This window comes from Sylvia atricapilla, chromosome 4 (genome assembly GCF_009819655.1).
Source record: "Sylvia atricapilla isolate bSylAtr1 chromosome 4, bSylAtr1.pri, whole genome shotgun sequence".
Lineage (NCBI taxonomy): Eukaryota > Metazoa > Chordata > Aves > Passeriformes > Sylviidae > Sylvia > Sylvia atricapilla.
In genome coordinates this window covers 452,893-471,216 of record NC_089143.1, presented here as the reverse complement: position 1 = coordinate 471,216, position 18,324 = coordinate 452,893, and the positions used below count along the sequence as shown (strand labels likewise).

Here is an 18,324-nt window from a genome sequence, read left to right as displayed (position 1 = left end):
TCAGTGAGTAACTGCCCCCACAGATACCCCAGCTGGCCATCTCCTTTACAGACAGCCATTGGGACAGAATTACAGAGTGTTCTGAGCTGGAAGGACCATCTAATCCACCTCCTGGCCCTGCAAAGACCATCTCCGGGAGGCACACCACGTACCTGAGCCGTCCCAACGCCTCCTGAGCTGTGCCAGGCTGTGCCCATGGCCCTGAGGAGCCTGTTCCAGTGCCCAGCCACCTTCTGAGGGAAGAGCCTTCTGCTGGCAGCCAGCCTACACCTCCCCTGATGGCCTTCAGGCCATTCCCTCGGCCCTGTCCCTGTCAGCACAGGGAAGAGATCAGTGCCTGCCCCTCCTCTCCCCTCAGTGAGGGATCCCCTCAGCCTCCTGTTCTCCTGAGCAGTGCCCTCAGCTGCTCCTCACACGGCGTCCCCTCAGGGCCCCTCACCATCCCATGGCCCTCCCTGGGCACTCTGTAAAGCTTTATAACCTCCTTATACTGCGGCCCCAAACTGCACACGGCATTCACTGTCAGGCCGCCCCAGCGCCGTGTAACCGTACCAGCAGGGCAAAGCTGTTTCAGAAGGAAAAGGAAGACAAACAACACGGCAGACCTGACGAGGCTGGGCTCACGCCCTCACAGCCGGGCGCAGCCAGGACCGCCGTGCCGGGCTCCGCGCCCAGAGCGCCCGGAGCGCCCGGAGCGCCGTGCCTCCGCTGCCCCGCCATGGGCCCGGCCGGCTCCTCCGGGAGGGATGGCCGAGCACGGCACGGCACGGCACCGCCGGGCAGGGCAAAGCACCGCCGAGAACGGCACGGCACCGCCGGGCAGGGCACGGCACCGCCGGGCAGGGCAAAGCACCGCCGAGCAGGGCAGAGCGGCCCGTATCCCCTCAGCCTGGCCTCACACGCCTCCCTCAGCGCCGGAGCGGCCCGCACGGCCCGGCCCGGCCCAGCCCGCCTTCCCCGCGCCGCTCCCGCCGGCCCCGAGCCACGGGCGGGCCCGCTCGCCAGCCGCCGCCATTGGGGCGGGCCGTGCCGTGCCGGGCGGGGCCGTGCCGGGCGGGGCCGGGCTTTCTCCGCCCCGGGCGCTGCTCTGTGGGGCCGGCCTCGGGACAGCGCGGCTCGGAGCGAGCAGGCGGCGGCGGAGCTGGTGGCGGTACCGGAGCCGGTGGCGGTGACGGAGCCGGTGGGTGCTCGGCGGGGTGAGCAGGCGGCGGTGCCGGAGCCGGAGCCAGAGCCGGTGGGTGCTCGGCGGGGGGAGCAGGCGGCGGTGCCGGAGCCGGAGCCGGTGGTGCTCGGCGGTGATGGTAGCGGTGCCGGAGCCGGTGGCGGTGCCGGAGCCGGTGGGTGCTCGGCGGGGGGAGCAGGCGGCGGTGCCGGAGCCGGAGGGTGCTCGGCGGTGATGGTAGCGGTGCCGAACAAAGCAGGGTAGGCGGGGAGAGGGACCGGGCTGTGGCTCTCGCTGCCCGGCACCGCGTGGCCGCCCGCGGCTCTCCTGAGGGAATTGGGCTGCGGGGAGCCGCGTTCGGCCCGGGGCGGCCCCGCCGAGCACTCCGCTCTCCATCCCCGGCTCCCGGCGGCGCTCCGGGCCCGCAGGCCCCGCGGCCGGGCCGTGCCGGGCCGGGCTGTGCTAGGCCGGGCCGGGCGGTGTCGGGGCCGGGCCGTGCTGGGCCGGGCGGTGTCGGTGCCGGGCAGTGCCGAGCCGGGCCGTGCTGGGCCGGGCCGTGCTGAGCCGGGCTGTGCTGAGCCGGGCCGTGTCGGTGCTGAGCCGTGCCCGCGGTGCCGGGCCGTGCCGGTGCTGAGCCGTGCTGAGCCGGGCCGTGCTGAGCCGTGCTGAGCCGTGCCCGCGGTGCCGTGCCGGGGACAGAGCCTCAGGCGTTACCTTAAGGTGGCTGGCGTGTTCCCTTTCAGCCTGTCTTTGTGTAGAAGCTGCTGAAACAGAGCGCAAAAAGAAGAAGAAGAAAAACAAAAAAGGCGCTTTATTCCCGAGGCGCTCTCTGGTGAGCCCTCGGGAGGCCATTAGCCGGAAACACGGGGCCGCGATTTCTGTGTGGTTTTTTCCAAAACAAAGCGCCTTAGAGCCCGTCTGTGCGGAGGGAAGGCGTGCTCGGGTGCTGGCAGCACCGCGAGTGGCTTTTGACAGCGGGTGAAGGGGGTTTTGTGTCCTGTGTGTCCCCTGACACGGCTGGCCGTCTGTCGCCTCGCTGTTCTCTCCCTCGGCTCTCTCTGCTTTATCCGGTGCTAGTTTCAAACCAGCACACCGTGCCCTTCGTGTCAGAGCCCGAGAGGGCTGCTGCTTTCAGCGCTGCTGATGGGATTAGTGGTTTAACAGGAGAACTGATAGCTCAAGGCTCCCGTCTACACTCACAGTAATTTCGGCTGATTTACAGCTTTATTCTGACTGCCTAGAAGTCTGTTCGCTTTTGGGAGCTCAGGCTGCTGGCCCAGTGTCACGGCTTTCCACAAACACCTCCCGAGCAGAAGGAACGGGAAGAGCTGTCTCAGGATGAGCCTGCTCCCGTCTGTGGTAGCAGTGTTTAGTAGGGGGATAGTCGTACAGAAAATGTAATGGTGTATTTCAAATGTTTTTCCCTTTTTAGTATAGTCAGCTTCTCTATTTTCCTTTCGTTATTAAGTCAGATAATTATTGTTTAGCGTTATACATTGTAGAGTGGAAATTTTTAAATTTGCATATGTGCATTAGTACCTGATGTGTTCATGTAGAAAGAACAACTTCTTTGAATGGTTGGCATTTTCTCTTGCAGTCATGTGAGGTGGAAAGCTGCCCTTTTCTAATCTTGAAGGAGATGTTTTACGATACTGGTGTCTGTTTTGAACATGTGTTTTAGTAGTGCTACACTCAGTGCTTTGTAGCAGCAGATCTATACTGAACATATGTTGGCATATTTCAGGATCCAGTTGGTAACCAAAGACACTTTAGTTTTTTGCTTTCCTCTATCTGAGCAGCTTTGGTATTATTTTTATCACTATATTCATTTCTCTCATTGGTTCTCATTTCAGATAAATATTGCTTTAAAAAGAAACCTGGTGGCTCTTTATGGCAGTGGTAGCACATGACAATGTGAATTTATTTTCATTAGGTCTAGGTAGAACAGGTAAATCCAGGCTGGAATGGAGTAAAAGGTTCATTATTTATTTTTTTCCCTATCAAAATAAAAGCATTGGAATAACTGCATTTATGTAGGGGAAAACTATTTTTTACTCTTATTTCTATACAGAGAGACATTGGCCATTTTTTGGTGGCTTGCAGAGCATATTTTTGGACCTTTTTGAGCCACCTTATTTTATAGCACTTAGTATATGTGGAGATCATTGTTGCATCATCTTTATATTTGCTGTCTCTGTCTCATAGGTGGGGGGGGGTTAAATGTATTTTTTCAGATACAATATTATAAAATAAGCTTCCTAAAATCTACAGAATGTATTTTGCTAGATCATAAGAATACCGTTGCTCTTTTCAAGAACCTTTTTTTATATTTCCTTACGTTTGAAACCTCGTTTTACCCAAGCTTTCAGAGGCAATAATATCAAGGAGCAGGATAAAAATTTGTAATGGATGTTTAAAGCACTGCTGTGATTTGTTCCCCCCAGGATGAGCTCATCCTCCGCAGGGAAATGCATGGCATCAGTGCATTAGCTAAAGCACGATGAGGCAATTCTCAGTGGCTGCTGGACTCCATCCTCCCGTTGCTGTTCCCTGAGGTGCCTTGGAGCAGGGAATACCCTGGGGCTCAGGGGTTTGGGTGCCCAGCCACAGGAGAGCTGTCTGTGTCGTCGAGGGTGATTTTGTTCCCTGCAGAAGGGCAGGTGACGTGGTGCCTCAGGGTGCTCAGCGATTGATGGATATTAACAGTCAGTTACCGCCTCTGTTCTGAGGATAAACCGTGCACATTTCAAATACTTAACGTGTTATAACCAGTTTTTCCAGACAATCCCTGTAGCTTCTGTAAAGTCTCTCTGCCCAGCTCCAGTTGTGATGAAGTGCAGGAAGCTCTAACACTTCATTAAACAATTAAAACTGAAGGCTGTGAACTGGGCTTGTGGAGCCTTAGTAAGAAATACCTTTATGATACGGTATTACAAGTTGTGTTTTACATTTTTCAGAAAGAAACTAATATAGTTTATTGTAATTGTAGGTTTTGCTACTACTACTTCTTGCAATTTGATTGTATCTTTGGTGCTGGATCAAGGAGAGCGGTTTTAGAGATTTAAATTTTAAGGTTGTGAAAGGGTCAGGGAGATAAGTCTTACTTTAAAGTCAATGAGATGTTGCAGATGTGTCTTTTGTTTGCATCCTGCCTTAACACTGATGTGGTAAGAAGCATCCAGTGTCACAGGCAGCCGGGCCTGCGGTTTGCTCGGTTTGGCTGGAGCACCCTGTGTGAGCCCAGGGCAGCTGATGGGCCATTTCCTCTCCGGGGTGATTCCAAGGGTTCATCTGCTGCCCGAGTGTGTGTTAGCTTTCCCTGTGCTTTGGCTGAGGCTCCAGGGAGCTGTTGGAACGTGCCTCATCTGATGGACACAGGCTGGCCACTGCTCATGTAGGTACACATTTACTGCTTTACACTTTCTCCTTCACGGGCTTGCAGCACTGGCGCTGCAGAAATTCACAGTGCCAAACAGCTGGGCTGAACAGCTGGCATTTAGCAGAAGTGGATCTCTGTGCTGACTTGGCTGCCCTGCTGTCAGTACACTGCTAGCTGGTTTTGATAATACAGCTGGCACGTGATGCTGTCCTTTTTTTATATACTGTGGCTGTTTATTGCTGTTGTCAGACAAAGGGCAGATGAAGGAAGTTTACCATTTCCCTGTTTTATTAATCCCAGCCACACTGAAGGATCGGGTTGTGCTCTTGCACACAGTCCTTCTCCAGGAGGAGAAACAGTCTGAGTCCCATCAGAGTGCTGGGCAGGCTGCTTGGATGTTTCCCAGCAGATTTTGCTCGGGCTGAGAGCTAAAAGCTGAGCACCAAAGCCAAGGATGGTTGTTGTAGGGACGGTGAAAAAGTCACAGACACTCCTGAAGCTGGGCTGGAACAGGAGAACTGAGAGCATCCTTGTCAATGAAAGCTGCTCTTTCCAGCTGCTGGGGATCAGCAGCTCTGCTCCTCACTTAGAGCTGGGTGCACATGTCACTGTCACTGCAGGCTGCTGGCAGTGCTCACGTCCCCTGTCACTGTCACTGCACACTGCTGGCAGTGCTCGTGTCCCCTGTCCCTGCACACTGCTGGCAGTTCTGATGTCCCCTGTCCCTGCAGACTGCTGGCAGTGCTTGTGTCCCCTGTCACTGTCACTGCAGGCTGCTGGCAGTGCTGATGTCCCCTGTCACTGCACACTGCTGGCAGTTCTGATGTCCCCTGTCCCTGCACACTGCTGGCAGTGCTCGTGTCCCCTGTCACTGTCCCTGCACACTGCTGGCAGTGCTGCTGTCCCTGTCCCTGCACACTGCTGGCAGTGCTGATGTCCCCTGTCCCTGCACACTGCTGGCAGTTCTGATGTCCCCTGTCCCTGCAGACTGCTGGCAGTGCTTGTGTCCCCTGTCACTGTCACTGCAGGCTGCTGGCAGTGCTGATGTCCCCTGTCACTGCACACTGCTGGCAGTTCTGATGTCCCCTGTCCCTGCAGGCTGCTGGCAGTGCTCACGTCCCCTGTCACTGTCCCTGCACACTGCTGGCAGTGCTGCTGTCCCTGTCCCTGCACACTGCTGGCAGTGCTCATGTCCCCTGTCACTGCGGTCTGCTGGCAGTGCTGCTGTCCCCTGTCACTGTCACTGCACACTGCTGGCAGTGCTCGTGTCCCCTGTCACTGCAGACTGCTGGCAGTGCTGCTGTCCCTGTCACTGCAGACTGCTGGCAGTGCTCATGTCCCCTGTCACTGCACACTGCTGGCAGTGCTCATGTCCCCTGTCACTGCGGTCTGCTGGCAGTGCTGCTGTCCCCTGTCACTGTCACTGCACACTGCTGGCAGTGCTGCTGTCCCCTGTCACTGCACACTGCTGGCAGTGCTGATGTCCCCTGTCACTGCAGGCTGCTGGCAGTGCTGCTGTCCCCTGTCCCTGTCACTGCAGACTGCTGGCAGTGCTGCTGTCCCCTGTCCCTGCACACTGCTGGCAGTGCTGATGTCCCCTGTCACTGCACACTGCTGGCAGTGCTGCTGTCCCCTGTCCCTGCAGACTGCTGGCAGTGCTGATGTCCCCTGTCCCTGTCACTGCAGACTGCTGGCAGTGCTGCTGTCCCCTGTCCCTGCACACTGCTGGCAGTGCTGATGTCCCCTGTCACTGCAGACTGCTGGCAGTGCTGATGTCCCCTGTCCCTGCACACTGCTGGCAGTGCTGATGTCCCCTGTCACTGCACACTGCTGGCAGTTCTGATGTCCCTGTCACTGCACACTGCTGGCAGTTCTGCTGTCCCCTGTCACTGTCCCTGCACACTGCTGGCAGTGCTCGTGTCCCCTGTCCCTGCACACTGCTGGCAGTGCTGCTGTCCCCTGTCCCTGCACACTGCTGGCAGTGCTGCTGTCCCCTGTCCCTGCAGACTGCTGGCAGTGCTGATGTCCCCTGTCACTGCAGACTGCTGGCAGTGCTGCTGTCCCCTGTCCCTGCACACTGCTGGCAGTGCTGATGTCCCCTGTCACTGCACACTGCTGGCAGTGCTGATGTCCCCTGTCCCTGCACACTGCTGGCAGTTCTGCTGTCCCCTGTCACTGTCCCTGCACACTGCTGGCAGTGCTCGTGTCCCCTGTCCCTGCACACTGCTGGCAGTGCTGCTGTCCCCTGTCCCTGCACACTGCTGGCAGTGCTGCTGTCCCCTGTCACTGTCACTGCACACTGCTGGCAGTGCTCGTGTCCCCTGTCACTGCACACTGCTGGCAGTGCTGATGTCCCCTGTCCCTGTCACTGCAGACTGCTGGCAGTGCTGCTGTCCCCTGTCCCTGCACACTGCTGGCAGTGCTGATGTCCCCTGTCACTGCACACTGCTGGCAGTGCTGCTGTCCCCTGTCCCTGCAGACTGCTGGCAGTGCTGATGTCCCCTGTCACTGCAGACTGCTGGCAGTGCTGATGTCCCCTGTCCCTGCACACTGCTGGCAGTGCTGCTGTCCCCTGTCACTGCACACTGCTGGCAGTGCTCATGTCCCTGTCCCTGCACACTGCTGGCAGTGCTGATGTCCCCTGTCACTGCAGGCTGCTGGCAGTGCTCGTGTCCCCTGTCACTGCACACTGCTGGCAGTGCTGCTGTCCCCTGTCACTGCACACTGCTGGCAGTGCTGATGTCCCCTGTCACTGCAGACTGCTGGCAGTGCTGCTGTCCCTGTCACTGCAGACTGCTGGCAGTGCTGCTGTCCCCTGTCACTGCAGGCTGCTGGCAGTGCTGCTGTCCCCTGTCCCTGTCACTGCAGACTGCTGGCAGTGCTGCTGTCCCTGTCACTGCAGACTGCTGGCAGTGCTGATGTCCCCTGTCACTGCACACTGCTGGCAGTGCTCGTGTCCCCTGTCACTGCACACTGCTGGCAGTGCTGCTGTCCCCTGTCCCTGTCACTGCACACTGCTGGCAGTGCTCATGTCCCCTGTCACTGTCCCTGCACACTGCTGGCAGTGCTCGTGTCCCCTGTCACTGCACACTGCTGGCAGTGCTGATGTCCCCTGTCCCTGCACACTGCTGGCAGTGCTGCTGTCCCCTGTCACTGCAGACTGCTGGCAGTGCTGCTGTCCCTGTCACTGCAGACTGCTGGCAGTGCTGATGTCCCCTGTCCCTGCACACTGCTGGCAGTGCTGCTGTCCCCTGTCACTGTCCCTGCACACTGCTGGCAGTGCTCGTGTCCCCTGTCACTGCACACTGCTGGCAGTGCTGCTGTCCCCTGTCCCTGCACACTGCTGGCAGTGCTCGTGTCCCCTGTCACTGTCACTGCACACTGCTGGCAGTGCTGCTGTCCCCTGTCACTGCACACTGCTGGCAGTGCTGCTGTCCCCTGTCACTGTCACTGCAGGCTGCTGGCAGTGCTGCTGTCCCTGTCACTGCACACTGCTGGCAGTGCCCATGTCCCCTGCTGTAGGGTACAGGGTTGGGTCACTGTCAGGCCACAGGTCACAGGGATTTGGATGCCCTTTGGAGTTGCTTGCCTTTCTCTTCCCACAGGGAACTTCTAATGAATTAGACTTTGAGGTTAGGATGAATTCATGCAGATCAAGGTGCTAGGCAGTCAAGTTCTGTACTGTAGATTTAGTTCACACCTCATGATACTGTCTTTAAAGTAAATTTCTAAAACTTAATGATAAAATTTATTTTAGACATTTTATTTCTAAAATACCAGGCTTATTTAATACTTTGGTAATTTGATTTTCAGGAAATTTCCTGTTTGCTGCAATACATAATACAGTTGTCACGTCTGGAATAATTTGGTGAAAAAGAAGATTTAATTACATCAGTGCTCTGAAATAATATTCAGGGTAACATTGAAGATCTTTTGAAGCCACTAAAAATGTAAGTAAATGTCTTCCTAGAGAGAGGTTAAGAAAGAAGGTTATATGTACCTAAATTAGTGCTTCTGATGCAGCAGTAATTGTTACCACAAAAATCCATGTTTGTACTGTACTAACAAGAGTGTGGATACAAAGTTGAGACTTAATATAATAATAATGTCATTGTGTAAGATGGCAAATAGAGTTTACCCCAAAGAACTTAATCCTTAAATAAGAACCTTCATCATATCTCACTGGCAAATCTTGCTACTTGGTCTCCTTACTTATACCTTTTTATTTACCATAAATATATCTGCTAAGGTAAGTTTTTGTAGAGTTCTTGCCTTGTAATGCCTTGCTTGGCCTTCTTGAGATCCCAGCATGTCTCAGCATTTATTACTTTGGCCTGTCTGGTGGTTTAAATTTATGGTGCATAATTGTTTTCTGAAACTTGAGTTTAGGGTAACTTTTGATAGTATGAGTGCACACAGAGTAACCATGGAGGAGGTTTAATGCTTCTAAATTGATTTCTGATTTGGTAGCCATCATAATTTATTGGCCTGTGTTCTCATAAAAGTAAATAGCCCACAGTGTAGGCTTCATTTCATCAACTGTTTGAAGTTATTGTTGTGGTTTTATTTTAGTACTATTGCAATTGCCTTCACATACACCAGTTGGAAAGGGTTGCAGTGGTGTTTCAATTGAAATGGAATGCAGAGAAATTACTCATTTCTCAAACTACTATGACCCAATTTCTAATCTATGTTAGTCTTTACACGTGTCTTATAACTTGTATTGCTTGATTTTGGTTCCTAATTTCTAATGCATGTGGGGACATTGCAGTATTCTAAAGATTGTTTTTGATGTTTTTGTCTCTTATTTTGCTTTTTGGAGGACTTTTCAATGATTTGGTCAGAGGGATCTGCAGGCTTTTTCCCAGAGAGGGCAATAATTTAGAAAAATATTTCATGTTCTTCTTTCAAATATAATGTGTGTAGGGATTCCTCAGAATTGTTTTTGTTTTTTGCCTACTAATATCCTAGGCTAAAGTTATTCTGTGAACTGTCATAATACTTCTATTTCCTTGTATTTTCAAGCTGATAATTGAAAGCAGCAATGACAGAAATAGGAGATGGCCCACACTTGGGGGAAGATCTGGCAGACGCAAAATCTATTCCAGGCTTTAAAGGGTAAGTGAGATACCTTTGGTTTCAGTCTCCAGTTTAAGTCTGGTCAAGAGTTTATGTCTAAAGGACTCTGTGGAATCAATCCTTTATATCAGTCAGCTCAGACTGTAGAGTTTAGCATCAGAGTTTATCAGTTTCTCAGCCAGAAGCTGTTGTGGCAAGGCCTCTGGCAGCCCTGAGGAGTAATTGCTCATCTGCAAATATGACTGTATTTTGGGATGCTGTATGCTCAGCCAGCCCTTAGATGTTGAAGAAGACTTAAGGCTCTTAGCTGTCTCCTCAAAGTCCAGCTTCATCCAGACACAGCCCTCGTGCTGGTGGCTGTTGTTATGCACAAAAGGAGCACATATCTGCCACGTCTTTTTAGGCTTTCAATGTTTTCTTTGTGAAAATTCAATGGTCATAGCTTTTGTTTATAATTCAGATTTGCTTTCTCAGAGCTAACCTTTCTTCCAGGTACATAGATTTTAAAAGATGATAGTCAAAAAGCCCAACTTGATTTCTTGCTGGTACAATAATTGGCATCCTTAAACTAAGTTTTTCAGAGTTTTCATATTCTCCTGTGCCGAGGCATTACAATTTTAAACACAGTTCTTCCTTGATTCTTTTAATTTCAAGCCTGTTGCAAGTTCCACAGGAGGCTACTACAAGTGCGACCTCACCAGTTTCATTGGGCTTGCTAAAACAGCCCATTATTGTCATTATTCTGGAAAGAGAGATGAGAAATGAACACCTCAGTTTTGTCTGGTCTCTGTACAGAAAGAACCTACCTGCTAGCAAGTCTATGGACTCTGGGATTCTGCCAGACTACAGCTACAGAATGGATTATCCAGAGATGGGGGAATGTGTCATCATAAACAATAAGAACTTCCACAGACATACTGGTACCACTCACACGTTTTTGACTTTTCCCCTTAATTTAGATAAATTAATGCCGTGTGTTATTTTTCCAAATTAAATATGCAGTTTTGGTCACTCTCTAAAACTAAGTCACAGGTATGATTTATTTCAGTCCATTCTTCCAAATATGCATAGAAGAAACACATGAGGGTATAGCAGTAATGAGGAGGAAAATTGATCAGCAGCACAACTCTGTCTTACCTTTAAGTCATGATTTCTGTTTTGCAAATGAAATTCTTCTTATGTCCTTAAATAGATCAGTAGATATAAAAATCAGATACAGATAAATCTACAATAGAGGTGCAGAGGATGGGAGATGGCCCATGTAACAGTGCAGTGTTTTCTCTGCTGGAGTGGATCTGGAATAAGGGAATATTTCAGACTGATAACAGTATAAACAAGAAAAGAATTTGGCTCAGTCTGACCATCCCATCTCTATAATACAAAAAAATAACACCTTTCTCTCATGTATAGGGATGACACCCCGTTCAGGTACAGATGCAGATGCTGTAAGTGTCAGAGAAGTTTTTATGAAGCTGGGATATAAAATAAAGATCAACAATGATCTTTCATGTCAGGACATTTTTAAGCTATTGAAAAATGGTAAGTTACTGTATGTTTTGTGTGTGCATTAAGTCAACCACCGTTTCCAAAGACATCTCTAGCCCTCACTTCTCTTCTTTCTGAGTTCTTTTAGCTTATTTCACACCTTCTGGTGATTTATTGCTAAGGATGACATGTACACCATGGTTTCTATGTTTATTCATCTTAGCTGTGTCTCCATCTCTTGTGCCATGGCTGTTGTCTCTGTATCCTTTCTCATCTTCTGAAGGAGGGTGGAAAAAAGTCCAGGTCTGGGGTTTGTCTTCTGTTTGGTTTTTGTTGGTTTGTGGGTTCGGTTTTGTTTTGGGTTTTTTTTTTTTATGAAACTGTTTTCTAACGCAGATGTAGGTTCTTTCATGGCAGTTAATATTTATGCCAGAAAATGTTCCCAGGTTTGGCCAATTCATTAGTATTGTTGCAGCTGCTCTGTTGACAGTAGCTGAAAATGTGACTCTTGTAAATGCAGTGCTTGTCCATAAATTGTATAAATTCCCAAGTGCACACCTCCTGAGTAAAGCTGAAACAATTAATTTATTCCAGAACAGAAATTTAGTGTTTTGCTAAGCACTAAACAGTAAGGCTTCAGATTTAGGGACCGTTTTCACTTTTCATCTATAAACTCTTGCATCTTTTTGAGTTGCCGCTCATAATTTCTGCTGTATCTTTTAATAAATATGAAAATTTCTATCTGTTATTTTTTATCTTTTGTATCTTTTAATAAATTTGAAAAAATAATCTTGGTCCTCAAGTACATTTCCCACAATGTCAGGCAGCAAAAGACATTGGAGAACAGAAATTCTATGCTATTTGTATACCACGAGGTGAAAAAAGTATAAAACTACAAACACTTTATATTAAGCTTAAATAACTAAGTACAAAATTAAGAGATTCAAAAATCTTTCTAGACCTCACTAGAGGTAAGGAGTGAGAGAGAAGTGTACTGCAGGAGCAGCAGTAACTGTCATGCTGCATTCAGTTCCCATGTAATGCAGGTAGTTGAAGCATCCCCAACTGGAAAGAGAGGTGGGACTTCTCCACTCTTTCCCACAACTCAGGATATTCCATCAGCCCAGTCCCAGATCAGCAGGTTGACCATTATTGCATCAATGAGGTGTGTCATACACTGTGGGAATACCCTTTTTGTCCCCTTGGAGTATTCCTGGCCTGTGGCTGTGTCCTGCAGTGGGAGGAGTTGGCCCTTCATTTGGGGCTCTCTGTGCCCACCCTTCTGCTTCTGTTCAGGAGTGAAAACCCTCTGGAGGCTTCTAAACATGCAAATTGGTTCTTAAAGACTTCTGTGACACGGGATCAAATGTTTCAAAATTTTTAGAGAGTACAAGAAGTTAAGAGGATTCTCTTTTCTCTTTCAAGTTTCTGAGGAAGATCACAGCAAGAGAAGCAGCTTTGTTTGTGTGCTGCTAAGCCATGGTGAGGAGGGGCTGATCTATGGTACAGATGGGCCTCTGGAGCTGAAATCACTGACAAGCCTCTTCAGAGGGGACAGGTGCAGAAGTCTAGCAGGAAAACCCAAGCTCTTCTTCATTCAGGTAATGTGCAGCTGAACAACGATCATCAGATCAGCCAGATCGTTGGAAAAAATACAATTTCCCACTGGTTATTAGTGCAAAAAGTTAATTCTTTCCAATAGAGATTTGAATGTAATTACTTTCAGAGTGAGATTCTCTTCAGGTCTGAAGTGGCACAGTTTTCCCTGTTAGGTAGGCCATATTCATAACAGCTGATGTTGCATTTATTCTATGTGTTTAATAAAATCTTAAGTAATATTTTAATGAATTTCTGAGTGCACTTTCAGATGAATATGTATCATACCCAAACTATGTAGTTGACTTAAACAAATGTTACTACTTTTCTTCTGTCTAATGGAAATGTGATGCATAAATACTTGTTATTTTTGCGATTTCTAAATAATGATATTATAATTTTCAAAACACAAAATACCAGTGTTTTTATAATGATGACCGCCTTTATTTTTCCATTTTAATATTCTTTTCCATTCTTCTTTCTACCAAATAGGCTTGTAGAGGGACAGAATTGGATTCTGGCATTGAGACAGACAGTGGGTCAGAGGAAACCATGTGTCAGAAAATCCCTGTGGAGGCAGATTTCCTGTATGCCTATTCCACAGCTCCAGGTGAGGGCTGTACCCAGGTCAGCCTGTACTCGTGCTGTAGGCTACAGCAGGCAGTGGGTGACTTCACCTGTGTGGGATGTCCCTTTGGCACTTTGGTCAGCTCTCCTGGTGGGGGAATGTGGGGCCCAGCAGCAGCCAAAGCACTGGGCTCCTGTCAGCCCCTTTCCAGCTGCCAAGGCAGAGCACAGCACTGGGAGAGCTGCTCTAGGAGAGGGAGCTCCTGCTCAGCCACACCCAGTACACTGCCATGGAAATATGGATTTACTTCCCTCTGTCGCTTTTTAAAAATTTGACTTGATTTCTTTTTGAGGTGGTTGCTGTTCTCAGTTCCTGCAAACCCCCTATCAAACCCTGAATATATCCTCCTCACCAGCAAACCCTCAAATGCTTATTTGATGGAAATACAGTTAACTGGAGTTGTGCAAATAATTTACAGCAAGAGGAAAATAAATTGTTCTGAGAGAAAAAAACAGATATGCAGAAGTGGATGATAAGTACCATCATGTTATTTGACTAGTGACTGCATTTACATTGCAAGCAAAATTGGTAGTGGCAGAACTCTTCATTTGTCCTTTACATTTTCAGTTAGCCAGAAGTAGGTTCAGTCTTCAATTCTGCACATATTTGTGACAGTAGTGAAACTGAAACCCATTTTCTATCTGTACTGTCACCTCTTCTTTGTGATGACTTTCGTGGACCCCATGAGAAGTAGTAAGTGATTAATGACTAAGATTGCTGCAGCAGAAGATAATTTTCCTGCCTCTTGATTTTCTTAGATTATAAAAAATGACAGGATTAGAAAAAGAATTTAAGTTGGAACTTGTGGAGATTATCAAATCTAAATGTTGTTGGTTGGTGGTTTTGAGTTTTTATTTTAAAACATTGATTGCCATGGGAAACAATGCACTGTTCCCCTAATTGCTGACCTGTCCTGTATCAAAGCTGCTCCTCTGGTCACTTTGACTCTGCTCTCTTCCACAGGCTATTACTCCTGGAGGAACTCAGCTGAAGGCTCGTGGTTTATTCAGTCACTGTGTAAAATGCTGAAGGAGCATGCAAGGAAACTTGAACTCATGCAGATTTTAACTCGTGTCAATCGCAGAGTGGCAGAGTATGAGTCCTGCTCAACTCGACAAGATTTTAATGCAAAAAAACAAATTCCATGTATTGTCTCTATGCTCACCAAAGAATTCTATTTCCCTTCCTAAAATAATTTTCCCATTCCTGTTTTTACCTGCATTTTATCTGCAATATCAGTGAAAATACGACTTAAATCTGAATAACTGTTCACTATTGTGTGTAGCAAATGAAGTGTCTCAAAGTTAGATGTTTGTCTGTTGTTAGAAGTAAAACAGAATGGCTGTGTAGAAATGCAAAGGTAAGTAGCTGAAGCAGATTTGAAAGTACTGCTCTGAGTATCACAAAAAATTAGGAAGGGGGGATTGGAGAAAGATCAGATCATTTATTGGAACTCTTTGGTGCTACATTTCATTTTGCTGAAGGGGCAGAGGAGAGAAGCAGTTCTTGTAAATAGTTTGGTTTCATATCTTACAAAGAACCTTCAGAGTGTCAGTGATGGTAGTATGATAGTAGTGTTGTCACACATTTCTTCCTAACTCAAGTGCTTGAAGTTTAGGTTATAAACTAACCTAAACTATTTTTACACTTTTGGGCATAAACTGTGGAAAACAGCCTGTTCATATTTTTACATACAATTGCAAAACAGTTAAAGTACAGTCAGTTTTTCCTGATCATTCTTGATAATTTAATAACTTTGTGTATGGAATATCAGATAAAACAATCAGATCAACATGGTAGCTGTTTCAAAATAACTTTTGTATTCTGACCTTGAAGCTGAGTGCCCAAAGGGACTAGTCTTCCAAAATGTCTTTTTCTGCAGCCCCTCTGGGGTGGAGCTGTTGGGGCATATTTGGGCTGTAAGAATCAGTGCAAGAGGAAGTCTGCATTCTGAGCAGTCTGCTGGAGAAATTTCACTTCATAACGCTAACTCCACTGAGTTAATGACAAACTTGAGCTGAAATATGTTAACAAATAGTACATTTTTATCTCTTGACTCCGAATTTTGTGAAACAGACTTACAAAATTGCAAAACATTTTTGCTGATGTTTCAACTTGTAGCAGTCTTTTTAAGATCAGTGGAAGACAGAATATGAAATTAATTACAGGTGCTTGCAAAACAAGACTTGAAACTCTTTTTAAATTGTGTAGCAAAAACAATGTTTGCAAATTGATGTTCACTTCCAGAGGCATTTCATACTTGGGCGTTTTTTAATTAAATGCTGTTTCCTAGATTGTATCATGCTTTTCTATGTGTATTATTTGTTTAGGATCTGATAGCTTTCACAGATTAATTTCAGCTTTAATAATATCCTATTTTCCTCGAATTACTATTGTCCTTTTTTCTCCCTCATCAGTCTTACCACCTGAAATTGAAAAGAATCCACTTTAAAGCGTTGTATGTCATTTTATAGCCAGGCAGTAGAGTAGTGACTGAGATGGGAAATGCAGGGTCCAAAGGGATACAGAGGAGGCAGTTTTAGATCCTGTAGATGAGTTCCCTGATGACTGCCTGCTGGAGAGGAGCAATCCTGTCTCTCTCTTACAGAAATGTTATAAAAATGTTCTGTGAGAGAGGGTTGGTCTATTTTAACTCATTGAAATTTCAGCTCTGGGCAGATTCTTACCTGTGCCCCTGTTGAAAAATTAAATAGGCCCCCTTTTCTTGAAGGTTGTGAATTTTAAGAAGCATTTGCAAGGTTATATGTTGTAAACAACTGAGAGGACTTCATCTGCTTCAGAGTAATGGGGCACAGGGATATTCCTTGAGTTCTGAGTTATTCTGCTGGGAAAAACTCCTGTCACAGAGTTTGCTCTTCCCTTACATGTTTTAAGTTCTGCTCTTAATTTGTTTTCCTTTAAAGGAAAATTATTGTGCAGCTTTTCCAATGGTCCTTAAAGGAAAGCAAAACAAAACCAGAGCCAGGCTACAGTGAGTAGCCCTGTGGAGGAATCAGGCCTGCAATGGACTGTGGCAAAGGGATTTCATGAGTTACACCATGAGATTTCAGATGGCCTGGTGCTGGGAGTGAGGGTTATCATTAACCTTGCCTTGGCTCAATGGAAGAGGGAGTGCTGGTACGTGTTCCACCCCACAGCCTTTGTAGTCTCTCTGTAACTCCATCAAATCCCTCTTTTATATACAAAGTGGCTGCACCACTGTTCTTGATGACAGTAACAGGATACTTGACTAGTCTCACCTTCACTTCTCCCAAAAGTGTTTGAAGTCCTCTGTGGCAGAGGCTGAGGATGTGACCAGCACGCAGACAGGTTGGTGGGCTTGTTCCTGTCTCCTCCCTAAAGCAGGGACATCTCTGCTGAGTTCCACTAGCCCCAGAGCATACCTGGAGTCACACATAGTGCTGCACTCTCATAGATTATGTAGCTCCAGGGAATTCATCACTGGCATTCTGAGGAGAACCTGTTCAATTGCTCCAATAAACTGCACCATTTGTTAACGTGTGGTCATGCAGGAGACCAGACTGAGTGTAGCCCACATGGTCCATGTGAGATCTGACCAAACACAGCTGGACTTACACTGCTGAACTGGTGACAATCAGAAGTTAAACCCAGCCCCTCTGATCTCTGAGCACTAGCTGGAAAGCAAGGGAATTTATTTTCTGCTGAATTTCTGTACTCCAGGCACCAACCATTGACTAGAGGTAGGGCTTAGGAAATGAGGTGTTCCCATCAAGGTTTAGGACAAGAGGCACGTTTTACTCCAAGTCAGTAGGTTCCTTCACAATGCAAGGAGGCACCTAGATACTCCTAACTGAGGGGTGGGGTTCCAGTCTGTAGCACTTGCTTGTAGAGACAGAGCCTGTTGGAGAAGGCTGAGGCAGAGGTGATAACATCCTTTTTTTCCTCATGTCTTTCCTAAACACTGTATTTGTAATGACCTTTCATCCCACTGCCTCTTACCCAAATTCAACCTTTTTACTGGATCCCATTTTCGTGGTTATCCGTGAGCTCACCAGACCGTGTCAAACCAGTCAGGTGAAAGGCTGGGTGAAAGCACTTCCATGAAAGTGAATTTACTCCCCTGAAGGGAACGGGTCACTTCCACAGGGGAGACCTTTCATGCCAAGCACGGCTGCAGTTTCCAAACTGAGCTGGAAAACAAATACCTGTTCTCACCTGAAGAGCTGTGACTGCCTGGATCATCAGTTAAATCATGTCCAGAAGGCTTTTAAGAAGCCTGACGTTAGTATTTTGCTGACTTTTTCAAAAATCAGGGTTTTTTTCAAACTTTTCAAAAATCAGTTAGGAAGTTAAATAAGATGGCATATGAGATACCTAACAATTTTTACTGTTTTCTAGTAAAACAAAACAAAAACCAACCAACCAAAAAAAGCCCACCACCACCAAACCAATAAAACCAACACCAATTTCTTTTTTGACTAAACACATTTAATGCTAAGCAATGGAAGGAGGAAGAAAGTAAAAGACCCAGGCTGAAACTGGGGAGGCAGCTCATGCTGTCTGGTTTCCAGCAGGTCGGATACTCCCTCCTGGCTAAGCAAATCCTTATTTTGAGTGCAGTCAGTCTGCCTTCCTCCTGTAACAGCCTCAGAGGACCCACTTCAAATCTGAGTTTGTTAGAAGAAAAGCAGGCAAGTCAGACACTAATGCTTGTGAGCCCCATGGAAACTGTCTTTCCCTGAGAACAAAATCCACACTTTTAGTACTCTGCTCCATAAGAAAACCCATGGAACTTACTCAAAATACAAATTTGGGGTTGCTCAGTGTGGGAAAGAGATGGAGCAAGCACAAGGTTGACCAGGGAGACCTTAGAGCAGCACGTCGGTATCTAAAGGGGGCTGGGGACAGTTTTTAGCAGGGCCTGTTGCAATAAGACAAGGGACTGTGGCTTTAAACTAAAAGGGGGTAGATTCAAAGTACATTTGAGGAAGTTCTTTTATGATGAAGGTGGTG

General features: G+C 47.7%; 1 protein-coding gene across 1 annotated transcript; it reads left to right on the top strand.

Annotated features, from left to right (window-relative positions):
* Positions 1 to 1,148: 1,148 nt before the first annotated feature.
* Positions 1,149 to 15,628, top strand: CASP3 (caspase 3). Its single transcript, XM_066316873.1, has 8 exons — positions 1,149 to 1,168; positions 8,355 to 8,491; positions 9,567 to 9,659; positions 10,416 to 10,540; positions 11,031 to 11,159; positions 12,531 to 12,706; positions 13,194 to 13,311; positions 14,293 to 15,628. Exons 3-8 carry the CDS (start codon positions 9,586 to 9,588, stop codon positions 14,517 to 14,519), a joined length of 849 nt encoding a protein of 282 aa, XP_066172970.1. The 5' UTR covers positions 1,149 to 1,168; positions 8,355 to 8,491; positions 9,567 to 9,585; the 3' UTR covers positions 14,520 to 15,628.
* The last annotated feature ends 2,696 nt before the right edge of the window (positions 15,629 to 18,324 follow it).

Excerpts from the sequence above, each read along its gene's own strand:
- CASP3 (XM_066316873.1), top strand. The coding sequence starts at position 9,586 with ATGACAGAAATAGGAGATGGCCCACACTTGGGGGAAGATCTGGCAGAC. Across the intron at positions 10,541-11,030 it reads GAACTTCCACAGACATACTG|GGATGACACCCCGTTCAGGT; the intron begins GTACCACTCACA and ends TCTCATGTATAG. Across the intron at positions 11,160-12,530 it reads TTTTAAGCTATTGAAAAATG|TTTCTGAGGAAGATCACAGC; the intron begins GTAAGTTACTGT and ends TTCTCTTTCAAG.